At 50.8% G+C, this 25029-nt stretch overlaps 12 protein-coding genes across 12 annotated transcripts; 6 read left to right on the top strand and 6 right to left on the bottom strand.

Moving 5' to 3' along the window:
• Positions 1–508: 508 nt before the first annotated feature.
• SNOG_08436 (hypothetical protein) lies at positions 509–2362 on the top strand (the record flags this gene model as incomplete). The annotated part of the gene is made up of 1 exon (XM_001798695.1): positions 509–2362. One exon carries the CDS (start codon positions 509–511, stop codon positions 1439–1441), a length of 933 nt encoding a protein of 310 aa, XP_001798747.1. The 3' UTR covers positions 1442–2362.
• Positions 2011–2507, bottom strand: SNOG_08435 (hypothetical protein; the record flags this gene model as incomplete). Its single annotated transcript, XM_001798694.1, has 2 exons — positions 2011–2318; positions 2354–2507. The coding sequence occupies 2 exons, from the start codon at positions 2505–2507 to the stop codon at positions 2011–2013; spliced, it is 462 nt and encodes a 153-aa protein (XP_001798746.1).
• Positions 2508–4347: 1840 nt separating this feature from the next.
• On the bottom strand, positions 4348–5583 carry SNOG_08434 (hypothetical protein; the record flags this gene model as incomplete). Its single annotated transcript, XM_001798693.1, has 3 exons — positions 4348–5000; positions 5169–5516; positions 5565–5583. The coding sequence occupies 3 exons, from the start codon at positions 5581–5583 to the stop codon at positions 4348–4350; spliced, it is 1020 nt and encodes a 339-aa protein (XP_001798745.1).
• A 1651-nt stretch (positions 5584–7234) lies between these two features.
• Positions 7235–7631, top strand: SNOG_08433 (hypothetical protein; the record flags this gene model as incomplete). Its single annotated transcript, XM_001798692.1, has 2 exons — positions 7235–7469; positions 7507–7631. The coding sequence occupies 2 exons, from the start codon at positions 7235–7237 to the stop codon at positions 7629–7631; spliced, it is 360 nt and encodes a 119-aa protein (XP_001798744.1).
• A 674-nt stretch (positions 7632–8305) lies between these two features.
• Positions 8306–9394, top strand: SNOG_08432 (hypothetical protein; the record flags this gene model as incomplete). Its single annotated transcript, XM_001798691.1, has 2 exons — positions 8306–8680; positions 8735–9394. The coding sequence occupies 2 exons, from the start codon at positions 8306–8308 to the stop codon at positions 9392–9394; spliced, it is 1035 nt and encodes a 344-aa protein (XP_001798743.1).
• Positions 9395–9496: 102 nt separating this feature from the next.
• Positions 9497–11238, bottom strand: SNOG_08431 (hypothetical protein; the record flags this gene model as incomplete). The annotated part of the gene is made up of 4 exons (XM_001798690.1): positions 9497–10081; positions 10142–10226; positions 10249–10521; positions 10545–11238. The coding sequence occupies 4 exons, from the start codon at positions 11236–11238 to the stop codon at positions 9544–9546; spliced, it is 1590 nt and encodes a 529-aa protein (XP_001798742.1). The 3' UTR covers positions 9497–9543.
• A 664-nt stretch (positions 11239–11902) lies between these two features.
• Positions 11903–13786, top strand: SNOG_08429 (hypothetical protein; the record flags this gene model as incomplete). The annotated part of the gene is made up of 2 exons (XM_001798689.1): positions 11903–12110; positions 12170–13786. The coding sequence occupies exon 2, from the start codon at positions 12275–12277 to the stop codon at positions 13784–13786; it is 1512 nt and encodes a 503-aa protein (XP_001798741.1). The 5' UTR covers positions 11903–12110; positions 12170–12274.
• Positions 13787–13887: 101 nt separating this feature from the next.
• On the bottom strand, positions 13888–14330 carry SNOG_08428 (hypothetical protein; the record flags this gene model as incomplete). The annotated part of the gene is made up of 4 exons (XM_001798688.1): positions 13888–13956; positions 14062–14126; positions 14179–14210; positions 14263–14330. The coding sequence occupies 4 exons, from the start codon at positions 14328–14330 to the stop codon at positions 13888–13890; spliced, it is 234 nt and encodes a 77-aa protein (XP_001798740.1).
• A 125-nt stretch (positions 14331–14455) lies between these two features.
• Positions 14456–16691, top strand: SNOG_08427 (hypothetical protein; the record flags this gene model as incomplete). Its single annotated transcript, XM_001798687.1, has 4 exons — positions 14456–14541; positions 14663–15171; positions 15325–16010; positions 16104–16691. The coding sequence occupies 4 exons, from the start codon at positions 14456–14458 to the stop codon at positions 16689–16691; spliced, it is 1869 nt and encodes a 622-aa protein (XP_001798739.1).
• A 665-nt stretch (positions 16692–17356) lies between these two features.
• On the bottom strand, positions 17357–18031 carry SNOG_08426 (hypothetical protein; the record flags this gene model as incomplete). Its single annotated transcript, XM_001798686.1, has 1 exon — positions 17357–18031. The coding sequence occupies one exon, from the start codon at positions 18029–18031 to the stop codon at positions 17357–17359; it is 675 nt and encodes a 224-aa protein (XP_001798738.1).
• A 2060-nt stretch (positions 18032–20091) lies between these two features.
• On the bottom strand, positions 20092–21677 carry SNOG_08425 (hypothetical protein; the record flags this gene model as incomplete). The annotated part of the gene is made up of 3 exons (XM_001798685.1): positions 20092–20860; positions 20918–21424; positions 21475–21677. 3 exons carry the CDS (start codon positions 21675–21677, stop codon positions 20092–20094), a joined length of 1479 nt encoding a protein of 492 aa, XP_001798737.1.
• Positions 21678–22644: 967 nt separating this feature from the next.
• On the top strand, positions 22645–24493 carry SNOG_08424 (hypothetical protein; the record flags this gene model as incomplete). The annotated part of the gene is made up of 2 exons (XM_001798684.1): positions 22645–22720; positions 22851–24493. 2 exons carry the CDS (start codon positions 22645–22647, stop codon positions 24491–24493), a joined length of 1719 nt encoding a protein of 572 aa, XP_001798736.1.
• Positions 24494–25029: the final 536 nt, after the last annotated feature.

Raw genomic sequence — 25029 nt, 5'->3', positions numbered from 1 at the left:
GATGCACTCGCGTGAAAGTCACTGCTAACAACTCCATCTCAGTGCAGCGGTGCTGTTTGATGGCGCACTCCCCGATGCCAAACGAGCTGAGAGACTGTCGCGAACGGAGCAAAACAACAGACGTGTTCAGCAGTTGCGGGCAAGCTATGCCACTACTGCGTGCCCTATACCAACATATCTTGGTTCTACTTCATACGCTTTTCTTGCGCCATCACTGCGGGAAGCCTTGACAGAGTCGCCGTTCGCATCGCGAACACGCATCGTTCCAGGAGAGGCAGACGACTCATGCGCACTACGTGCCCGAGACCTCCCTCGTTCCATCATATTCACAAGTGACACAGATCTTCTCCTATTCGACTATCATCCAGAAACTTTGGTAGTCCTATTCCAAGACGCTGAATCACCTGTGGGCCTCAAGGCTTTCTCGCCCGACCACATAGCCAAAAAGCTACAACTGAAGACTTTGGTGCCCCTTGCACATGCTATACAGCAGCATTTATCCGAAGGCATGGACGATCTGGTTCGTGATGCTCGGGATCTGGACACCGATTCGTCAGCATACCTGGACTTCCACCGGCGCTATACCGCAGCCATAGTCGCTCCCATATATCTTCAGCAATATGTCAGCCTGAATTCTACATCACAGAGCCTTGACGTAAGGATCTTCGAATTTGTCCACGAAGCACTGAACAGATCTCAAAACCTACCTGTCTATCTGCCATTGCTAGCTGAGGACCCCAACCAAGCATCGGCGTGGAACATTGCGCAAGACATTCGTACTCTTGCGTATTCGCTTCTGGCATCATCAACATCAACCATTCGAGAGTACAAGAGGAAAGCGCAGGGCATCTCTCCACAAGACATAAGACCATATTCTGATACAGATCTCCACGCACCGGCAAAAGAAATCGATGGGCGCGTTGGTGGGTTGTTGAAGTGGGCGAAGTCAAAAGACCTTAATCCGTCCCTTCTCTGGTCGCTCTTCGCTTTGAGCCTTGTCCTAGGCGAACTGAATACAGCGCCTTCACTGCCACTAGTCTCGCGTGTCATCAATGCCGATTTCGACTACACATGGCCCTTCGTTCAGCTCACTGCCCGCTTCCAGGCCGCTATGTACTCGCTACGTATGCTCAAGCAGATGACAGAAATCTGGCTGGCAGTCAACCAGCATATACAATCGAAGCTTCGCGGCACTCTATCGAGCTTGCAGTCGCAAATGGCAAATCTCCCTGCGATAGCTGACATGTTCTTTGTGCCAGGTCAATCAAAGCGTCTCCTCGCAGATCACGAACAGTTGAAAGCACTAATAGAGGAGATTTATGTTTCGATTGGAGTCGAGGTAGCTACAGAGCAGGTATCGAACAAGAAGAAGAAAAGACAGGCACGGGAGGCCGAGAGAAAGAAAAGAAAGACTGAGCAAAGGCAGCAATCAAGCCGATAACGAGAAATTCCTTCAGCGCGCTCTAGAGCAGTGGTTACCAATGAGACTTCCTAAGCCGAATTTCCAGGTATTCTCATGAGCAAGTACTCCAGCAATTAAAGTCGGCCACCCCCCAATTCCAGGCATTGAAACCGTGTCGTAGTCGATGATCACAAAGTCGCATGGTCCCTATTTACATTCAGTCCTGGTTCATAAACTCTCTCCGCGAATGACTTATTGCTGTCGGAATCCTTCGCGACTTCACCACAAACTAGAACTCTTGCTCATCCCATTTCGCAGTATACCGGATCCGGTCTGACAAAGGAAAAACAGCCGTTTCGAATGCTTCACCGGCCTTGACTAGTCTTGCGCACAATCTTCCTGCCCGAGTGCATAGATCGCATGATCTGTTTTTGTCTCCCTGCGCATAGTCCCACTTCATTGTCCTGGCACTGTTAGGTAGGGCTTTACTTCCCACACAGCACCCTATCGAGTGATAACGTTCTTGTGACCGTATCATACTACTGTGGTTCTTCACTTGTATCTTCTTGGTGGCGTGTTCGGTGTCGAACTTAGTTTGTAGGCGATCGCTAAGCTCGAGTGGGAAGCTGGAAAAGGAACGCCACGACCCTTCTGAGGTTCCGTCGGGCATATAGAGGATTTCCTTGATGTGAGGTAGTCTGGAAGCGCGCATTCTTTGTTTTTGCGCTCTCCTGATCCAGGTCGATGACTTCGTGCTTCATCACGACTTGTTCAGTTGGCTTATCCGTGCGGTTGGATGCTTTGACCCTTTTGTGCTGGTTGTTATCTTGCCCCTCCGGTGAGTTTCGTTTGTTCGAATAGTCGTCCAGAGTGTCTTCCGCTTTGCCTTTGCCATCAGCTGGCACCTCAGCCTCCACTGTTACCATATCGAGCAGTAGACCTACCACACACTCTCTCGTCTCTTTTCAGATTCACTGCTGTTGAGACAATTCTTGATGACACCTTCAAGCTCTCCGTCAACCAACTTTTCGAGAACTGCATGTCGTGCGTCACTGACCGCTGTCTTTCCGGACAGCGCAAAGAGTAGGCGCGCGTTGGTGTCCATGTTGCTTTGGAACGCATCGCGCTAATGGGTGCGAGTTTATTGTAGCAGCCCTCCCGATAAAATACTTAGGCCGGAATAACGTTATTGCTGGAGCGGTGGCGGAAAGAGCAAACGTGCGCACGGCACGTGGGAGCGACTTCGGCCACCCGGGCATATGCTTTCATGTCTATCGATCTAATTCATCTACAGCTCTCGGCTATAGTAATAACATTCATGTTGTGCTGCTACAGTCAATTTGAGTACTCTTGCTTCAATTACAATTTCCTTCACTTCACACACCTCGACACGGTGCGACCTGTCCATTTAGGTATGATAGCTTGCATCTTGTAACAAGTAGCACTCAGAATAGAAAACCCACCATGATCTGACTTCTGGCAATTTGCGCTTCTTACTATCGCGAGCCATCGTCTAATCTGTCTTCTCAACCCAGACGGCATTAGCTCTCATTCCTGTGGGCAAAATAGATCCCCAGCTTACTCTTTCTACCAGCTTCTATCAGGCTTGGAACCATTCGCTTTATCGCAAGTCCTGTCTTTGTCACCACCTGCCTCTTTCTGGGTACAAGACCTTTTGTGTTTGCTGTACATCTTGGCGTTGATACAACCCCCAGCATCAAGATAGCGCTATCGGTTTGACAGTATTATGGCTACACGCAAAAAGCTGAAGTGTTCTCTGCGAAAAATACGTCTTGCACTTGCCGATTGACTCCCGAGGTCGTGGAGGCAACTCATGCAAGGCTTTCCAGAATGAGCGTTTGCTGCTTGCCAGGCTGGATACACATAATTTTCTCGATCTAGAGGGGAACTCTGACAGCCTCGTTGTGCGTCATTCTATGAGCCGGGTTTTTTCTATTTGTCGTCGGCGTCGGCCTCCGTTCTCGCATTATGTTCTTCCTTCTCTCTGAAGGTTGTTCACTATCGTCCGACTCGCTTCCGGATTATGAGCCTATAACTTCGCCCACACGAACATTTTTCTTCTGGATTGCCTATGGAGATATTACCTTCTTTGCATTCTTCTTTGCGTCTCTGATCGTTAAATACTTCTCAGTGCCTTCGACTTGCCCACCCCTCTTCCCTGCTTTCGAAAGCCTGTTTATACCGTCGAGCCGGTGGTTGTAACAAACACTCGACCTTCTCTTGCGTAGTTTCGAAGGTCAAGTAACTTCTGCTGGCAGCTTCAAGCTTCTCAGTCACGTCGCCGTGAAGTTTCTGCTCAAGTACTTGTCGCACCCTATTCACGGTCTGTCGTTGTTGACAACATATGGCACAAATAAGTTGGAATGTGGGTCAATCACTCTACATTCAGATATTGGTACGTGAAATTGTAAATTGTTTCTACTTTTCTTTGTGCAATTTCTACTGATTTTCTGAGGGTTTTTGTCCTTTTCATTTTTTTTTCCGTCGAGGAGGAGCATCAAATGATGCTCGCAGCAAGTTTAAAGTCAGTCTATGGTATCATCATATAAGAGAGAAGAGAAAGAGCGCGCAAACATTGACTGAAAGGTCTCAAGGTGAAAGACGTATATAGGGCCTGGGGGCATGGAACGAAACGAGTCTCGCAAAGAACAGCAAGAGTCATCATGGTCTGGGAGGTCGCCTACTCCTGCGATAAGAATAGGCACCCGTTTCTATCGAACAGCCGGGTAGGAATCAAGAGACGGAACCTGATATATGGCTGAGATGGTATGTTTGCTTTAGGGTGAAGCCATAGGAAGCTAACAATGTAGCTTGCTGAGCATGTGGAAAGTGTATTGAGTGACCAGGATTGGATCCTCAAGACACTTGATGCCCTGCGCATTGTAAGAAGATACGGCACGTGAAGCAAAGCATATGTAAGTCCTTTACGACTCGGTCAACTTCACGCGCTTAGCGTTGGGCTCTTGGCCTTTGGAGTCTTTGTCGCTGTCGATGTCGCCGTCGGAGTCAGCCTTACGCTTGCCCAGTGAAGAGGTAGGGGCAGAAGCGGGGTCGAGGTTGTTGCTGGAAGTGGCAATGTCGATTATGTCGTTGTTAGGAGTAGTAGGACGGGATTGAGAATCCAAGCGGGCAGAGCGACGAGCCTCCTCATCGAGCTCGTCCAGTAGCCGATTTGACGACTCCAGCGCCCCTCTCCCAGCAAAGACTTCAGGAGCGTCCGAAGGAGACGAAGAACGTAATTTGAAGTGGAGGTCGTTGAGCTTATTGCTGTCATCCTCAAAGTTCTTGAAGGGCTGAGTAGCGTAGGCGGAGTCTTGTGAAAAGGAGATGCCACCGTCCTTGGTGATGGCATCGTCCTTCTGCTCCTCAAGGCCGGAATACAGGGTACCGTCCATGGCGACGCCAGAGTCATCTTTGCTCATAGCATCCTCCGCCACTGAAGAGTAGCCCTCTGTAGCACCAGCCTTAATGGGAGATGTGTCACTCGGGATCTCATTTTCCTCATCCTCAAGTTGAGCGGGCTGATCAGGTGGCGCTGTGGTTGCGTTGTTCTCGTACAGATCTTGCTCAGCAGCATCTACATCCACAGTAGTGATTGTAGGAATGACGTATGGGGATCGCGGGGGAGTAGCAGGAGGGGATGAAGGGCGCTGGTGAGGGGTATACCGAGGGTATCGATGGGCATTCGCGTTGGTCCATCTGGAAGGTGTACAGCGCTCCGAGGCACGGAGCGGGGATGGCGAACCATACTTGGACTGATCCACATCAGGGTGGAGCTCTTTAAACGACTCGTCGTTGTGATTGTGGCAAAACGAGCCATTTACAGACCCAGGCGGCCCGTAGCCACCCTGCGGAATATCGAAAGCGTTCTTATCTGCGACATAGCTGGAAGAGAAATAGCCCTCTGGCGAAAGGGGGTTCTGATGCATCTCAGAACGAGGAGCTTTGACGAGTTTAAAATCAATCACGTTATACAACGCCAAAAACTTCGCCTGGTCCTCCTCATCGAGTACATGGTTTGCCGGGACATTACGGCAGATAGCTGCGAGCATCTCGAAGAAGGCCTTTGGATGTCTAACCGAGATAATCGGAGCTGAGAGTTGTTGGTGCGGAACATTACAGTGAAGTAGGCATGACTTACTGCTCTCTGACGAAGACATGTTGGGCGAAGCTGTGGGCAATGGAAAAGTGGGTGCTTCTTAGGTTAACCGGTTACAGGACTCTGATCAATTGCCTGGTTCGCAGGCTTTAGGACTGAAGCTACCACAAACTCCAATTGTGGGTTGACAAGCAAGTTGATAGTCGATACTTCCAAGGCTGGTGATCGGCGCGGCGTTGTCATATTTCGGGAGAGAGGAGGAGGTTGTATAACATAGGGAGGGGCGCTGGCGACTACTAGCGCAGTTGCCGAGCCTCTGTCTTGGCGTAGGTAGTAGATGGTCATAGTGCCTTCGTCAAGGCCTAGGCAGATGTGCTTTCACGTACGGGCTCGAAAATGAGTATCAATGCTGGAATCAGCGCTGCGAAGAATATAATTTTTAGGGAAGGGCCACTGGGAACAATTATTAGGAGTTAAAAATGGACCCCACTGTTGTAGTCACACAATGGGCAGCGACTCTTTGCGCCAGCAGTCACGTGGTATCTATACTCACTACCTAGCTATACCAGCACTCCTGAGCAAGAGCACGAAAAGCACACATAGGAGTCAGGAAACATACTGTAATATGTTTCAGATCGAGAAGGTCCGGGAATAGCAATTTGCCCTGCCGACCATCGAGGGCTGTAAAATCATAACGACCTCGGGAGCATCTGTCAGACCTGGCTGACGACATATACCATTCTGCACATGTGATCGATGTTCATAGATTATTGTTACCTTTTTGGCATGCTGACGCAGTGGTATGCAGGCCTGCGTCCGACAGCATCTCAAGAGACTACTAGTAGCGCTTGCATACTAAGGTTGATAGTACCTCCACAAAGTCGAGCGAAGCGCTTCTTCAACTTATGTATCGAGGGGGGATCATTGGCTTACATATCTTGGAGCAACATCAAGTTCTGGCAGGCATCACCGAGCTAGATGTGCGCCCCTAAATCGAGAACTTAGTACTGCTCTGTATTAGTTATTACATGTGAGTCAATTCCCGGGCTTGAGCGTATCTGAAGAATTTGAAGGCCCCAATAATTATCCGCGTCGAACAGTCGCACTGTCAGTGTTGATATGCTGAAGCTATCCAGGCTCCGTGATAGTGCCTCAGGGTATAGACTCACTTTAGAATTATAATGGCGTACACATGATCACTCCCCATCATTCCGCCAAGAATCCACCTAGGTATGTACGGATGAGCCTAGGGCTCGCTGAGCTCTTTCGTGAACTCTGCCCAGGGGTGATCAAACCCCTGCAGATCTTGACAGCATTGAGAAGCTCTTCGAGTCTGTCGTCCTCATCGAGAGAAACGTTCTCACCGAATCTGAATGCCGCGGCATCCGCTACATCAAGTGCGGAACTCCGCCTCATCGGGAGGAGTTACACTCCGTAGCTCCGCCCCTTTATAGCCGGATTTTTAAGCCGGATTTACGCGATAGAAGACTCTCCAGATGTATTGGCTGCTTTTGGAAAGTCAGAACCCAAATGCACAAGACCATCGGGAGGCATGCATGCCGAGGTCAATACGTCCAGGACTCTATAAAGCCTGCGCCCTCTAGCGTTCTCGCAGAAACTCGAGTCTCACCATTTATACCAAGCTTGAGCACCTGGGCAATTGATAGTCCTCGATCTTCAACGAACTACATATACTATATTTGGTCCGCATTATGTCAGCCACGGCCACCATCAGGACTATCCTTCAAATCAAATTCACCTTCGCTCCTTCAAGTACCGTGGATTTTCTGGCAGCAACGAGGCCTGTGCATGCGCTTGTCACGAAGTTGCCGGAGTTTGAGTCAATCAGCGTTTTACAGAACCCGAAGGCGCCCGGCGAATTCATGTTACTCGAACATTGGAACGCGAGCCCGGAGTTCATCTTGAAGGCGAGCAATTTGACTGACGGTGCGTGATGTATTCACGCTGACGGACAAGCAGAAAGTTAAGGAGGAGAATGTTCTTCGTAACTTCATCACGACAACGGAGAAAATTTCGATCAAGCCCAAGGAGGTCGACTTCTGGTGCCCCGTGAACATCGAGGATGGAAGCGATACACAGAAGCTGTAGCTTTGTGTAAGTCTCCCATTACTTGTCACGCCTGGCATATATGGCATTCCAAATTTGGGTGGTACAAGTCACGTGCAGGCGTCTTCACTCTCCAGGGCTCGGTGTTAGGAACAAGTAATCAGTAAAATGGCAAGGGCGATCAAACGATACATCAAAAAGTTTAAGACTAGAGACCAACAATCGTGAACTGAATGGACTTATTGAGCCTTTCTGACCCAAAATGATTCCCTTTCTGTTATATGGTTTTATGGTCCTTTAACCGAGTAGTATGGACATAGCGGTAAAACCATGGGTTACTCAACCAAGGCAACACCCTCTAAGCCGCATTTGCGAGCCACACGTTCGGAAAACAAAACTTCACTGTTTGTCGCGACACATCCGCGGCCGCACTTCTTTCACCACGACGCTGTGACTGCGCTCGCAGGTGCTAGCCGTTGCCGGGACATCATATATCACAAAAGAACGTAGCGCACAGCAGGCGTTTCCACCCTGCATCTTGGCCTTCTTGTCGCTCTCTTCTACCTACATACTTACAACCTCGCCACCAACAACAGGAGCGCCAGCCGGCACCACTAACTCAATCTTGGACTTTTGGGTACCAGGAAAACATCACGTATACTAATACACAAAGTCCAGAAATAAGTCACCGTATACAACGCACCACAACAAGAGCTATGGGTCACCGCGAGCAGTCACGCAAGGCTACAGGCAGCAGCGACCGAGGCCGCCCACACCATCGGAGCGGCTCTTCAGCCTCACAACATCTACGTCCATATGAGCAGCCACAAGGCTCGCCATGCTCAGAAGACAGCCGACATGCGGCCACCCGCCATGTATCGCCCTCCTCCGAACATGGCCTTTTCCCTGCGCCTACCCGTCGCCTAAGCGAGCAGCCTGAGGCACCAAGCCGCCAACTGAGCGAGCAAGCAGCAGCGCGCCGGTACAGCGAGATCTCCCGCGTAGAATCCCCAAGCGCTTCTCCCTTGAAGAAGAAGAGCAGCGGTAGCAGCAGCAGTGATTCCTGGGATCTGCTTGAGCAAGACGAAGGCGTATATTCTCCCTCCCGCGCTACCTTCGCCAGAGAGCTTTTGCACCATACATAGCCTGCAGCACTGGATTCAAGTGCTCTGCCTTCCTACAATTTCCCTGGAACCTGGCCTGCCGCCTTCAACGACACCACCACAGCACTTACGCAAATCGGCTCGGCAACAGCTTCGTATGCTTCAGCGCTCACCAGGTCCGGCATCGGCAAGGCAGGCTGGTCTGTCGGCGCCGCGCTCGCGTCAACAGCGAATAGACGCGCCCTTTCACTTGTCGACTGGGCTGCTGGTCGTACTGGCACAGGAGAGGACAACCTCCCAAGGCCAATCGGACGCTGGTTAAAGGGCGGACGGAAGACCAAGGAAGAACGTCGGCGCGCGGAGAGGAAGAAGAAGGAAAAAGAGGCAAGGAGGGCCAGGGGCGATCCGTCCCCAGAAGCCTCGGACGATAACTTCGAGAGTCCTCTATTCAAGGACGATGAGGGTCCTTTCACTCTCGAGACGTCTGAGATGAATAACGCTGGCGACTTCGTGGATGGACAGAGGGCAGTTCAGATGGAGGAAGAGGAGGAGGAGGAGGATGACCGTGGCTTCACCCCAGCGACTACGACTACGATAGGCGGAAGGGCCGTCGAGAGACACGGTAGGAGTAGTCTTGAAGGTTACGAAGAGGATGAGGTCGAAGATGATGGAATGAAGAGGCTCTTCCAGTACGACGATTAGGTTACCAATAAGCAAAGTTTAAGACATAGAGGACCTCCTGGTGTACACATGATAATTTGAAAGAGTTTCGCAGAACCAGATTTTGAAGTACTTCATGTCACATTATTTATCACAATTTGAAAGTATACATACATCTAATCCATACACATCTACAACTTCTCCTTCTCCAGGCCCTTCCATCCCCACTCGGCTGCGATCATCTCCGCCGCACGCTCTCCAATACCCAGCACAGTAAGCATAGGGTTAATGGTCGGCATCTCGGGGAAAACACCCGCATCCGCGATCCTCACGCCCTTAAGCCCGCGAATCTTCAACTCAGGATCGACGACCGCAAACTCATCCCTGCTCACATCACCCATCTTAGTAGTACCTGCGGGGTGGTAGACGGTGTGTGCAACCCTACGTCCATACTCTGAAAGTTCTTCGTCAGTCTGGACCTTGGGGCCGGGCGCAACTTCGCGCTTGATCCAGTCTTTGAAGGGCGCTTGCTGAGCGATTTGGCGCGCAGCTTTGAGACCTGCGACAATGGTGGCGGCGTCGTAGCCCTCGGGGTCAGTGAAGTAGCGGAAGTCGAGGGCGGGCTTGACGTTGGGGTCGGAAGAGGTGAGGTAGATCTTTCCGCGGGAGCGGGGGCGCGGGATGTTGGGGGTCATGCAGAAGGCGTCAATGGGAGTTTCGTAGCCGAGACTGTCGCAATGTTAGTTTCCGTTTTTTGGCAATGAGATTATCAGATGATGAAGCACTTACCGAGCGGTATTGAGGCAGAAGGGGATCTGGTAGCAGTGCATCATGATGTCGGCAATGTCGCCGTCATCACCAGCAGCGTTGGGAACTTCGCGGCGCAGGAAAAATACCAGCATCCGAATCCATGGTGGTCTGGTTTTGAGGGACGGGCTTGTTCAGCTCCCAGATGATGATGCTTTCGGGGTGGTCGAGCAAGTTCTCACCAACACCTGGGATATCCTTAACAACTGAAATGCCAAGATTCGACAGCTGCTCTTTGGGTCCAAGACCAGACAAAAGCATCAATCGTGGCGTGTCGACTGCGCCGGCGCAGAGAATAGTTTCACACCTGGGGCTAAGCGTCCGCTTCTCGCCATTTTGGAATGTGACGTTGATACCGGTGACTTTGCTGCCGGTTGACGTTGACCTTGCTGAACCCAAGCGTTGGTGAGAACGGTCAAGTTCTCGCGCTTCTCCTCGCCACGAAGGATGGGGTGGATGTACGCTACACTGGCGCTGCTTCGGCGGCCATCGTCAGGGTTGTAGGATACCGAGAAGAAGCCAACAGAGGGCTTCAACGCTCCCTTAGTCTTGATCTCGTGGTTGAAGTCATGAACTACAGGGATATCCATGGCAGTCGAGCACGAGTCAATCCAGTCCAAGCAGAGCTGGTTTCGGTGCTTCTCGTGCACAGGCTGGACTGTGTTGCGAAGGTTGTCAAGTACACGCATGAATGTCTTGAAGTTCCAGCCCTTGCAGCCTTGTGCTTCCCATCTCTTAGTGTCGTACTCGAATGGCCTGAATGAGATGAGGGTGTTATGTGATGAGCAGCCACCCAGAACCTTAGCTCGGGAGTGGCGAATATGTGAGTTGCCCATGGGCTGTTCGGTTGTGCCATAATCATAATCGAGCTCACCACCTAGTAAATTCAGCCAGTCCTTCAGCAGTAACACGCGGTCGTCCATGAAGTCGCTTGGGCCAGCCTCGATCAAGAGGACTGATTTGTTGGGCAGGTACTCGGTGAGCCTAGATGCGATGACACAGCCAGCTGTGCCTCCGCCAACAATGACAAAGTCATAGGTGGCATCCTGAGGAATAGTGGTTGTGGTATTTGCTGCCATTGTTGCTTGGGAGTTGTTGCTTGCGGGAGTTGTCTTTGAAGTGCTGGCGACTATTACAGATTGATAGCTGAGGCAGATGACTTGCCTTATGTACTACTGAGCACGGAAGAGCACTTGGCGAAAATTTGACGCTCTGGTCAACAAAGGCGATGCAAGGACTGTGCAAGTGTAGCACAGATCAGGCAACGGGTGATGGTGCCGGTGTGAAGTGCGTACTGAAGTGAATGGGCCTGCTGCAGGACATGCAAAATTCCTTCCCAGATAAGACGTGCTAGACGGCGCCTTTTCGGTTTTATCGGATGGGTGCACGTGCACGATGATGTTGTCCGGGCTGATTGGCAGTTGGCGGTTGGCGCTGTCAGCAATCGTTTGGGGATGGATTCTGGCAGAATCGGAGACGAACGACAAGATGTTCTGTAGGGCCGTGGTTGTAGCAAGTGAGATTCCGGCTTTGGATGCATGATGAGCATGTGTTCCATACAAACGGTCTTTCTCCGCGTCGATGGTGTGATAGCAATCGCGCCGATGACGATCCCGCTACAGTACCTAGCAGCACGTTCCGACACATGGCCATCCCGGCAAGCTCGCCTCGCTTACTGGATGGGGCGGGCGGTGAACGTTCGGACGTCGTCACCGTCTTTTCTGCCACTTGGCTGAGGAACAGCTTGTTCCCGCCGCAAAGCGCAAAGCGCAAAGCGCGTATGCATGCTGCTACCAGGTGTGACATACACAGTACATATCTGCGGCCGCTACGGATCAGTTACGAGGGCAATTCTTCCCGCTAGTACATTTTGGGATTTCCTGTCTACCAAAGGAAGCTCAAGCGCATGTACTGCGTCTGCGTCCGAGCTACTTCAGCGAACAGCTGTGATGTAAGTAGCGACAAGGCACTAACCACGCTCAGCACTTGATCATGCTAATCGTGGAGAAGTTTTTGCTCACCTCCAGAACTCTATATTGATATGCACTGCCGCCCGTAAGAGCCCTTTAGCGAATCTTGCCCAGGGCACCACATTCAAGCACATACACAGCCGCCATGTCACTCCCATACGCGCCACGATTCGCCTACTACGACGGCAAAGTCCAGCCAGGCAGCTCGACATCGTCCTTCCAGACCATTGATCCCGCAACAGCAGAGCCCATTGCAAACATACACTCCACCACACAGCCTGCCATCGACGCTGCGATAGCCTCGGCACAGAAAGCTTTCCCGGCATGGTCAGCAACGCCTGCGATTGAACGCGCACGTATCCTCCAACGAGCCGCCGCTCTCCTACGCGCACGCAATGATGACCTCGCACGAATCGAGACACGCGATACGGGCAAACCCTTCTCCGAGACATCCACGGTCGACGTAGTCACGGGCGCCGATGTGCTTGAATACTTTGCGAATCTTGTAGGCGGTGGTGGCATGAATGGCGAGACGGCCCAACTGCGGCCAGATGCTTGGGTCTACACAACGAAGAACTCGCTGGGCGTATGTGCAGGTATCGGCGCGTGGAACTACCCTATCCAGATCGCGCTCTGGAAGTCGGCACCTTGCTTGGCGGCGGGCAACTGTATGGTCTACAAACCGTCCGAGTTCACGCCACTACATTCCACCGAGCTGGCCAAAATTTATGCCGAAGCTGGCGTGCCGGCGGGCGTCTTCAACGTGGTCCAAGGAGGAGGCGAGGTTGGCGCCTATCTCACCAAACACCCGGGCATTGCAAAGGTGAGCTTCACGGGACAAGTCTCAACAGGCCAGAAGGTGGCGGGAAGTGCAGCTGGAGAGATGAAGTATGTGACCATGGAGCTTGGTGGCAAGTCGGCATGCGTCATTCTTCCTGATGCCGATCTCGAACAGGCAGTCGACGGCGCAATGATGGCCAACTTCTTCTCGACTGGCCAAGTCTGCACCAATGGAACGCGCGTCTTCATACCCGAGAGCATGAAGCAAGACTTCGAGAAGCGCTTGTTAGAGAAGATACAATACATTCGCGCCGGCGACGTCCTCGACTCAAATACCAACTTTGGGCCCTTGGTCTCGAAACCGCACTACGACAAGGTCATTTCCTACATCAGGCACGGCGCCGAGAAGGACAAGGCGAAACTCCTATGCGGCGGAACCGACAAGCCTTCGTGGCTCGCTTCACACTACGATAAATCGTACAACAACGGCTACTGGGTTCAGCCCACTGTCTTCACAAACTGCACCGACGACATGAAAATTGTCCAGGAGGAGATCTTCGGCCCCGTCATGTCGATACTGACATACAAGACTATTGACGAAGTTCTACGGCGCGCGAACGCTACCAAGATGGGACTTGCCGCTGGTGTTTTCACCAGTAACCTGAACTTGGCGCACAAGGTTATCGCACAGCTGGAAGCTGGTATCACGTGGGTGAATACATGGGGCGAGAGTCCTGCAGAGATGAGCGTAGGTGGCTGGAAGATGAGCGGTGTTGGTGTAGAGAATGGAAAGAAGGGTTTGGAGGCATGGGTGAAGAACAAGAGCACGCTGGTAGAGATGGGTGGCGCTGTGCCGACCGTGTTTGCAAAACTGTAAACCACAGTGTGTATATTGCACAACGATTTTTTATGATATCCTGTTCACAATATCCTGTTTACATATCGATACACCTGTCGTACAATAACCTCCATGCAGTCTTAAACATTCTTCGAGTCTGTCCGCTTATCATTGCCATGTCTCTGCCAGCACTGTCGGAACGTCTCCATCTGAAGAATGTGTTAGTATTAAATGCTCAATTTGCTCGCAATGGCTCGGCCACATCTCGGCTTCCGAGGCTAGAGCGCAACACCATCGAGAACGCGACTACTCACCTCCTGCTTGCACGCGCGCCAGTCCTTCTTCTCGTAGTAGCAATCGGTCAATTTGGTGTTTTCATCTAACAAAAAAGTCAATTGAGCGACCTGTCAGCACTTTGGGATACCACGGACCTGCGCAGCCGGTGCTGAAGATTCTCTTGTCCCTACACGTCTGGTCAGCTTGATCGCTCCGTCCGACCCCGCGATTGGACACACCAGTCATCAGGTTCGTCATCAATCAAGAGCTGTGCAGCTGCAGCGCTTGCTTTATCGTCTTTAGACATTTCGAAAAGAGCTCGGATTGAGGTTAGGCTGGAGTGTTGAGCTGTGAGCGAAGTGCTCGGTGTTCTGTGCGGAGAAGGACCGGGACAGTTCGGCTCCGAAGTGAACGTCACCACTTTTTTGAAGAATGGCGTCCAAGAAGATGAATGTCTTGGTCTACTCAGGTATTGGTAAACTCCTACACTCGAAGATGCGATACTCACAGGCAACCAGGTCATGGCAGCACCACAGAGTCAGTTCGTCATTGCCTTTACACGCTGCGAAGACTACTATCACCAACATATGCCGTTATACCTGTCACTGGCGATATAATCATCAAAGAGCCATGGTTCAGTACATGTGCGCTGCTTGTATTCCCGGGTGGCGCTGACTTGGGCTACTGCCGCACGCTCAATGGTGAGGGCAACCGGCGCATCAGCCGCTATATCAACAGCGGCGGCTCGTATCTTGGATTCTGTGCTGGCGGCTACTATGGCAGCTCGAAGTGTGAGTTTGAGGTCGATGACCCCAAGATGGGAGTGGTGGGCGATCGCGAACTAGGCTTCTTCCCCGGCATCTGTAGAGGACTGGCCTTTGCAGGGTTTCAATATGCTAGCGAAGCTGGCGCAAGGGCTACGAACATCAAGATCAATAAACGCGCGTTCCAAAACGCAGACGACAGTGTAGCAGATCATTTCAAGAGCTACTATAACGGCGGTGGCGTATTTGTCGATGCAGACAAGCTTGAAGACAGAGGAGTAGAGATTCTTGCAAGCTACACCGAAGATCTACATGTTGATTCAGGTGCGACAAAAGCAGCGATGGTATATCGCAAGATAGGCGAAGGGCATGTTGTGCTGACAGGTCCGCATCCTGAGCAAGTTTTATCCCACTATCGTCCAGACCACTCACTAACAACAACCAGGTTTGCGCCACAAAACCTTGCCCAGATCCCAAGCCTACCTTCTTATGCGTCAGTAATCAAAGACATTACCGTAACTGATAGAACCCGGATAGTCTTTCTGGGACTGGTCTTGCAGAAGCTTGGACTACAAGTCAATGAGGAGGAACAAGCGGTACCATCCCTGTCTCGCCTGCACCTCACATCTCACACTGGGACAGATGTCTCCAACCTCATCGAAAGCTGGGCTGAAGTCCTTACTGTAGTCGATGGTGATCAGTACATTAATGGCAAGAACGACATTTTTAGAATCGAAAAGCCTGGTAGCACTTGGAGCGTGCACGAGCTCAAGCGCGCTGTAAGCGCAGTGACAGAGAAACTACCGAAATTGGGAACTGTCACTGGGAGTACTTCATCAACAGAGACTCCAAGTGATGATAGGGAGAAACCGAAGACGAAAGAGGAAGAGATTCAAGAATGCGTTGCGTACACTGCGGCGTCTTCGTCCGATCAGATAATTGACTACGAAAAGATCGTCAAATCCATCCTTCCACACGACCAAGGACTACCGTCAACCAAAGAAATTCCCTTCCACCATGAGGCCTTTTATGCGAATCTAAACTTCTACCACAACAAATTACGAAACCCAGATGCTGCTTTTGGCAAGCACCTTCTATATGGCGAGGTCGTAACATCTACCAACAGTCTGCTCGAGAAGAATCCCGCGTTGCTCCGAAACTTACCGACCGGCTTCACGATGACAGCAGCAACCCAGATTGCTGGTCGCGGTAGGGGCGGCAATGTATGGATATCTCCACCTGGTGGTCTAATGTTTTCCACCGTCATGCACCACTCACTCGCAGTGTCACAGTCTGCACCCGTTATATTCATACAGTATCTTGCTGCTTTGGCTATCGTTGCCGGCATCAAGAACTATGGGCCAGGTTATGACAAGATACCAGTGAAGTTAAAGTGGCCAAACGACATATACGCGCAGCTCCCCGGCTCGTCCAACAACCCAGTTGTAAAGATCGGTGGCATTCTGGTAAACAGTAGCTACAGTGGCAGCAGCTATGATCTCGTCTGTGGTATCGGTCTCAACCTCTCGAACGCACTACCTACGACATCTCTCAACCTCTTAGCGAGTACCCAATCGCCTCCTCTGAAAGCCTTCACTCACGAAAAGCTCCTCGCATCTATCCTTGCCCAATTCGAAACGTTGTACTCGACCTTCTGCCAGGCTGGCTTCACCAGAGATATGGAAGGCGACTATTACGACAATTGGCTACATACAGATCAGATTGTTACGCTCGAGACAGAGGGTGATGTTAAGGCGAGGATCAAGGGGATTACGAGAGATTGGGGTCTGCTGTTGGCCGAAGAGCTGGGCTGGGAAGATCGACCTACGGGCAAGCTCATTACGTTGCAGAGCGACAGCAACAGTTTTGACTTCTTCCGCGGGCTCGTCCGGCGGAAACTGTGAAACCACAATGGCCTGATTGGGGCTTGATGTGGTACCCATAGACGTTTCAAGATTCTATGGTAGGTATTGAACTACCATCACTGTACAAAAGCTCTGATTAATCTGATGGTTCTTTACGAGCATTCATGTTCATTATGTGCTTCGCCGTTTTTTTATGAATTGCGTCGCTATTTGCATCGTGCAAGAAAAGCAATTAACTTTCGCCCAGTTTGCCAAAGGTTTCCTACCGCAATAATCTCCCGAAGGACTACTGGGACATATCTGCAGCATGTTCATCAACCTACAGAATATAAATGAAGCTATTGAAAATCGACTAGAGCGCAAAGGATGTTGCAGACGCATAGAGATCATGTTCCATCTAGGCCTTTCTGATTGGCTACTGGGAAAGAGATTCTAGTTGGTCGCGCAAGTAAGTGTATCCCGCGAGTGATTGTTCTTCATCAAGAAAGAACCATGCCTCACGAATCATGTGCAACAAAGAATGTTCAAGGTAAAGATTCGCATTCAAACTAAATCAGAAACTATCAGGCTTAATCAATCATAACCCAGTCCATGTGTAGAGCGCTGTTCGCAGATACGAATGGCTCTTAGCCTATGGACTAGCGGTCTCGCGGACTCGCGAATTTTTGCAATTTCGCTTGTAAAACGTCTTGCAATCTCGCTCCTTAAACGTCAGCGCTGACGGTATCAAGGATGCCGCCGACGGGAGGAGAGAGGCCGCCAAGGCCGAGGCGGTTGAGGAGGTCAACAACATCGGGCGACAGGTCTGCAACAAGCTCCTGGCGCTTCTTGACGTCGGCACTGACGGTGTCGAGGATCCCACCGACCGGAGGTGAGAGGCCACCGAGGCCAAGGCGGTTGAGGAGGTCAACGACATCGGGAGAGAGATCAGCCACGAGCTGGCGCTTCTTAACATCGGCACTGATGGTGTCAAGGATTCCACCGACAGGTGGGGAAAGACCACCAAGTCCGAGACGGTTCAGAAGGTCGACGACATCAGGAGAGAGATCAGCCACGAGCTGGCGCTTCTTAACATCGGCACTGATGGTGTCAAGGATACCGCCAACTGGTGGAGATAGACCAACGAGACCGAGACGGTTCAGAAGGTCGACAACATCTGGGGATAGGTCGGCCACAAGCTGGCGCCTCTTCAAGCCTGAGCCGAGAGTGTTGACGATGCCTCCAACTGGTGGAGAGAGACCAACAAGACCGAGGCGGTTGAGGAGATCAACAACGTCGGGTGAAAGGTCATTGAGAAGCTGGCGCTTCTCTGATGATGCGATGGGAGCAGCAGCAGCAGCAGCTATCATGGTGGAGATGAAAAGAGTTGAGAAGTGCATCTTGTATGTTTTTGATGTGCGAGATTGAAGATGAAGTGTTGATGAAGTTTGATGGTGTGATGTGATGGTTGAGTGTCTGATGAGATGAAAAGAAGCACAATTCTTCGTCCTTATATACATCAATCTGGATATACCAAGAGCATCCTCATCCCATCAAGTCCTCTTCAGGTTGAGATCTACTGACGATCATCTTGACTCTGTAGATACTGATCGTCACAGCGAGAAGCCACTTTCTCCACCACATACTACTGTTCGTGGTCACATCAAAGGCTGTAGTGGAGCGAGTACACAGCCAAGCGTTTTGCGGATGGTGGCCATCCGAGCCTCCAGCGCCCATAGTGCGTCATTTCTTGAAAGGATTCTTTACCAGAACAAACAAACCGATGCGGTTGATTAGGCCAATTCTCTCCACTGTTGGGACAGTTCCTCAACGCCACTGATGCGATATTCTCCGTTTCTAGGGACTCGGTCAGTAGGACGCCCGAGCCGCACGCGCACGAGTTAGAGAACGCAACTCAAGGCCAACCAACTGACACATGTCCCGAAAGTTTAGTCTCTGTAGGCTACATGTTGCCAATCTCAACGATGCCTAACTTGCTTGATATCGGATGCCATCACGCGAAAGGGTTCACTGTCGAATTCAAAGATCATTGCACATATGCGTAGATGCTACGTCTACCTAGGTCTATCGAGGTCACTGCTGGACCAGCCACAGTATGAATTCCAGCATCGAGACCGTACTGTGAGAGTGAGGTGCATCAAAGATTTTCAGGGTCTCTGAAGGTCTGCCAGAGTCTTGTGGAGTGCGGGTAGATCTCCGAAGACCCTAGGCGGGACTTACAAAGCCAGGGTTGCACCGGAGGCCAGTCTTTTAGGGGTCACTGCACATTGTTCCGCAAACGGAATCATCAACAGCTATAACTTTGCGATCAGCAGCGCGAGTAGGCGCTACACGACTAGAGTCGCAAGCCCACGATCTTGCTAAATACTTAGACTGAGATCTTAGTGCCGCATTTGCCCAACTGGATCCGGCAAGATGCGGCTGTCTAGCCGCTCGAATAATCTTGGAAGGGAAATTAGAAGCACTCGGGATAGGGGTTACTCAAGGTAGGATTGTCTTGTTTCCAATGTACAAGATCTTATCTCGATGTTTCGAGATGCCAGGGACAATTTGGCTTTGCCTCATCACATGCCAAACCACGGATATGCCAACACCAGGTTCAGGTATCACAAAGCTCAGCAGAGGTTCGGTTGACCCCACTCGGTGGGCTGCTGCGGGAATGCATGTTGACATCAGCCATGCTCGCGAATTCGCCGACGAAAGCTAGCTCATGGTGACGGAGTGTCTTCCCCACATTTCTCCTCGCCAGACTCAGCATCTCAACAATGTGGAAACTCTTCGTAGAAGTGCGCAGCGCATTGGATTTTGCCAACAGCGTTGTAGATCGATCACTATTCTGCAGCCACAAAACTACAGGCGCAGATCATCAACTGCACTCTACATCCAGCATGCATATCACCGTTTGCGAAATATATGTCCCATCACTAGATATCAGAAGATAGCTAGCTACGGATTAAGAAGAGACATAGGGAGTGTCGACTCATCGACTAATCACCTTCGTAATCAACTCATTCTATGATCTTGTGCGGTCAGAATGAAGATGACCCCTCAAAGCCCTCCTATGTGCTGGCATACTTCGTGCGCGCTGTGTCCAGGGTTCGTAGTGCTATCATAGGAGCATTACTATCTATATCCGAGCCTGAACACACTCGATAAGTCATCACGATAGGTCATCAGCACGTTATAGAGTGCTAAAAAGGCTGAAGTTATACAGCTTCACCGGACTGCTCTTGGATGGTGATCACACTAGGCACGCTACTGTGAATAAGACTTTGCACGAATTGCACGAATAATAAATATGTCGTTTCGGTGTATATACAACTACAGAACTCACATGGCTCGTGAAAGTATCAGCAAGTGTTGCGCTATGCTCGAATTGCCTTTCAGTGATGCAAAACCACGGGCAACGTATTCGCAGCGAAGCCTCTAGTGCAGACATTCAGGTGGCGTAGCGCCATGTAGTAACCTCTCCAGTCCTCTCTTCCTCGAGCTCGATAGCCTTATTCTTTCGAATAGACCACATCTTGGCTAGTAGGCAGAATAGTATCGTGAGCCCGCAGCCTACGATGATGATGCCACCACCCATCTGGTAACGTGGCTCTTGACTGCGGAGGAAGAAGTATGGCGAGAACCAATGCGAGATACTCGATACACAGTTTGCGATCGCGATCAGTGCTGCACGCTTTGTACGTGGCCGTGGCACAACAGTAGTCTCCCACGAGAGCTGGATGTTGAGGCCAACGAAAGGTCCTGAACAAAGCAGGATAAGCGAGAAGTAACGAGCACCTACGTTCAGGGTCGAGATCATAATGACAGCGCCGATCAGAGTCATGGAGATTGAGCCGATGATATGCCAGCAATGCTCCAATCTCCTGCCTGAGGACCAAGACACAAGGAGCGTGACGACGTAGGCGATGACGTATGGTGGAGCTTGTACAAGATAAGTTTCGACCTTGCCGAAGCCCAGTGTACCAACGATAGAGGGGAAGAAGTCTTTGAAACTCTGCGCAATGATGAGCGCAAAGTGCATTCCAGCGAAGAACCATGTGAAGGGGTCTCGAATCGCTAGCATGACGCCTCCCCACATATCTCCTTCGTCATCTTCACTCTTGCCTCCAGCAGAGACAAGTGCACGGTATTGCGACATTTGTTGTTCTTCCTCAGTGAAGAAGTATGTGCCAGTGTTATCGGGGAAGTTCGGAAGTAGCCTGAAGATAAAGAGTCAGCATATGTCTCTCAGAGTTCTCCAGCATGAAGAGTCTTACCAGAATCCAGTGATCGCAACGAGTATCGAAACGATGCCCTCAAGAAGCAAGAACCATTGCCAAGCATGCAGTCCGGCGATGTTATCCATGTTGGTAAGAATTGCTGCGGAGAGAAGGCCCGAAAAGACGTTACTAATAATGTTTCCAGCATGCCAAATACCCATGCGAAGAGGAGACTCTTCTTTAGTGTACCAGGACGATGTCATCAGTGCAACGACGGGGAGAAATGGGCCTTCGGTGACTCCAACGAGGAAACGGCAGAGCATGAATGCCCATGGCGACTTGGCGGCAGGCATAGCGATAGTTACAGCAGACCAGGCAAGCATAATACAAGGCATGATTACGCGAGGCGAGCTCTTGCTGATTATCACGTTTCCGGGCACCTGGCTGATGATATATCCGACATAAAAGAGTGAAATACCGGCACTCCACTCGACATCTGTCATGTGGAGGTCTTCCTGCATACCAGCAAGGCGAGCGTTGGAAACATTGATTCGATCAAGATAGCTAGGTGAGGTCAGCATCGTGTGATTCCGCAACGTAAGACTCGAGCATACTTCATGAGCAGCATCGCTGTGATGCATGGTAGAAACTTCCAATCCAGCTTCTTCAGAACAGCCTTGTTCAAGGCCTTGATCTCTTCCTCAGTCTTATCCGCAAGCAAGGGATACCTCTGAAGATAGCTTGCATCAGTGACCGGGTCAGCATTCTCGATTTTGATGATCTCCACGCTCTGCTTTGGGGTGGAGTCGTGCGCCATGGTGTTCGAAGCAGAGGCAGAGCAAACTGTAACGAAATTTGTAGCGTAGTCGATCGTGCTCGACCTGCACTCTTAGATCTGGATCTGGTGTTCGTTTTATAGGTTGTTCATTTCAGCTCGGCGGTGTATGCCCCAAGGTCAGCAATACCACCTGTCTCCGCAGCCAAGCGTACGAGGCGGTCGACTATCTACTTCAGCATACTTGGCATACACCGCGAAATTCATCTTCCCCCGTCCTCATTCCCCAGACCCCAGGAAATCACCCCATGATTCGAATATCTTGGTGTGCAGTACTCGGCCGGGGAGCGTGCAGTGGCGAGCCCGGCGCCTCTGTCCGATGCGGGGAAATTCCATCGGTGGTCACCCGGGAACCTTGGAATACTGCAGTGCGACTCGTGTCGAGGAGTCCGACGTCCCGAGAGTGCCATTTTTTGACTCAGTCGCGTGTTAGCGAGCTTGCTGGAAACGCTACCCAAATCACCACTTTTGAAGTTGTACTTGTGACCTGTAAAGAATGATAAGCACTACTAGCAGGTCATTGTTGCTCAGTCTTTGTTGATTCAAGTCGACTAGCGCGGAAGTAGACGCTAGAAAGCGGATGGAGTGTTTGTCCATGAAAAGCTGGTTTGCCATTCTGGTATCATGAAGTCGATCATGAAGACGAGTTGTGTTGTTTTGTACGATGAACCGCCGCGTCAAGGTTTTCGTGCGAAGCTACTAATTCATGACTAAGCACATTCCACGTTCTTCCCGCCATCGATTCAGCAATAACTGCCTCTCGGCCCCATTAAGCCATTTTAATGCTACACGAGCACTGTCGGCTCGCTCAAACATTTTCAAGGACCTCGTGACTGCCATTTTACCCCAGCCTCGATTCATTACAAAGCGTAGGCTGCGCACGGCCGCAAACCTCGGCAACGTCCACCGTTCCTCGCGTGCTTGCACTTTCATTAGTGGCCATTGTAATATGGCTGGATCATTATACGCACATGGCAGGGCTTATGGTACAAGCTTGCGAGCGATGTTGGAGAAGGAAGCAAAAGGTCTATAACCCTGTTTCATGCAACAACACCATTTGGGCTCACGGCTTTTTCTAGTGCTCGCGCGAGTTCCCTTGCTCACAATGCAGTGCAGCTTCAGCGACGTGCACGCAAAGACGACTCGGTTATACAGCCGAATCGCCCGGCTCGTGCAGCCTAAGCTACATTGAAGCGCTGAAGCATAGGATTCAAGGGCTGCAAGCACAAGTCCAAGGCGAAGATGTTCAATACGCCACGCCATCGAGCCAGCTACACACGCGTACAGCAGGCCATGATGGTGCTCCCCAACCTCATTCGGCTTCCGCAACCCTTGAGATCTTGGGTGATTCGCAGAATGACCTACATGATACCATGCAAGAAGCATCCTATCTCTCACTTGCTGCTATGGCGGAACGTACAGATCGCCAGCCGTTGCCGATAAAAGGTCTCTCGATTTTGACTCTGCTGTACGCTGCAATCGGTGTCTCAGGAGCTAACCCATCCACTTCTTCGGAGACTAACACACTGCGCTCTGGTCCGCTTGCCGACTTTCGCAAGGTGCATGGTGTTCAATCGACAGTTCATGATACCACCTTCCTTACTGAGACCATCGAAACCGCACAATATTCTTTTCCGTTTCTAACAAGTCTTGATCTAAAGGAGATCCTCGGCGTCGTCATCCAGGAGCACGAAGGCGATACCTTGGCTAGTGGGGCGAATGAATCACCCGGAACGACTTTCATGGCCTACATTGCGCTCGCTATAGGGCTTCTGCAATCTCGAGCTTATGTCTACAAAGAAATATTTGCAACAGAATATGCCCTAAAGGCGGTGGATCTTATACCGCAAGTATTTGACCATGAGAACGATTCCACGATTGTAAAGTGCTTGACCGCGCTAACAATCTACTCGTTCTACACGGCTTTCGGAGGATCAACATGGCATCTGCTTGGCCTGACTATGACGCGCTGTATTGCAGCTGGTATGCATACCAGCCGAGTTTCCGATCCTAATGCGGATGACGAAGAGAAACAAAAGTGCTACAGGGTTTTCTGGACTTTATATTTGGTGGACACGTATCTTAGCACCAGTCTCGATAGGCCAGTTTGTCTCAGCGACGATGACATTACAGTGAGCGTACCGACAAGGACGGATTCAAATATTCAAGGGAAGCTCCGTTGTGCAGTTGAGCATGCTCAGCTACTTCGAACCATACGACAGCAGCCTGAGACAGACGCTTGGATTCACTACATCAATCTCCGCCATTGGTATGAGACGATTTGTCCACCTTCGACTCCTTTGCAGGAAAACTTACGGACTCTCCAACAGAGCCAGCTAATTATGCGTGGCCTTATTGAACTCATCAAGATGCCATCTGCCAGGGCAAATGAAAATTGGGGCACGATGCTGTGTGGAGCCGAGCCAGATATCATCGACTACCTCAATCTCTTCGAACGTCACCTTCTCGACCAGCGCGGCGCACCATCAACGTTTGACGCCCTCGATGTCTTTGCAGCTGGCATTTTGATACTGCAGCTGCCCTTACATGTTGACAATAGCGTCCTTACGCGCCAGAAAAGTGTAGCACAAGCTATAAACATTCTTACAATGCTCTCAGTACGATATCCATCGGTTCAGTGCTTGAGAGATATCCTTTCAGAGTATCTTGCGATATCTACGACCAGTCAACTCTTTTCACCAGCATCCTCGGATCGCCTTCGCGCTCTCATTGGATATTCAGAGGTCAACATATCTATGCCTCTTCAAAATCTGATGATGACAGAGCCGAGGTCTTGAATAGAGACCCACCTCACCGCGCTTTTGAATGTTGTATTGAACGAAGGCCCAATTTGTACTGCAACAGAATGCTAAATACGGCGGGACATATACGAAGCTTTTTCATAGCCTGAAGCTATGGACAGGGCCTTTCTAAAAAAATAAAAAAAGTCGAAACCCAGCAATACTGTGCATATCTTCAGGCTACTGGTTAGGCAAACACCCTGGCCGCTCTCCATCATGCACAGCATTTAAGAACTGTAGTGCTACCCTGAAAGCGCACCTGGATAGTCCTGAGACCATCCAAGACGATTTCAGCATAGCGAGAAACCGGAATTACCGCTGCAGTCCTCCGCGTGCTCGAATCCTTCAAGCTCTAAACTATCGTACATACCTTGAGGAGCTCTACCCGGGTAGAATAGCCTTTCGGATATGCTGAGACGCTATGCGATAAGCGAATGTGTGGGGTATTTAGTTCATGTCCGAAGTGGCCGAGTGCTGCTTGGCAGCTTTCGGACGCCTCCGATGCACATCGCCGCGGATTCACAAGGTGCCAC

Source organism: Parastagonospora nodorum (assembly GCF_000146915.1).
Source record: "Parastagonospora nodorum SN15 chromosome Unknown scaffold_12, whole genome shotgun sequence".
In the NCBI taxonomy this organism is placed as follows: Eukaryota; Fungi; Ascomycota; class Dothideomycetes; order Pleosporales; family Phaeosphaeriaceae; genus Parastagonospora; species Parastagonospora nodorum.
This window is presented reverse-complemented; position numbering and strand designations above follow the sequence as displayed.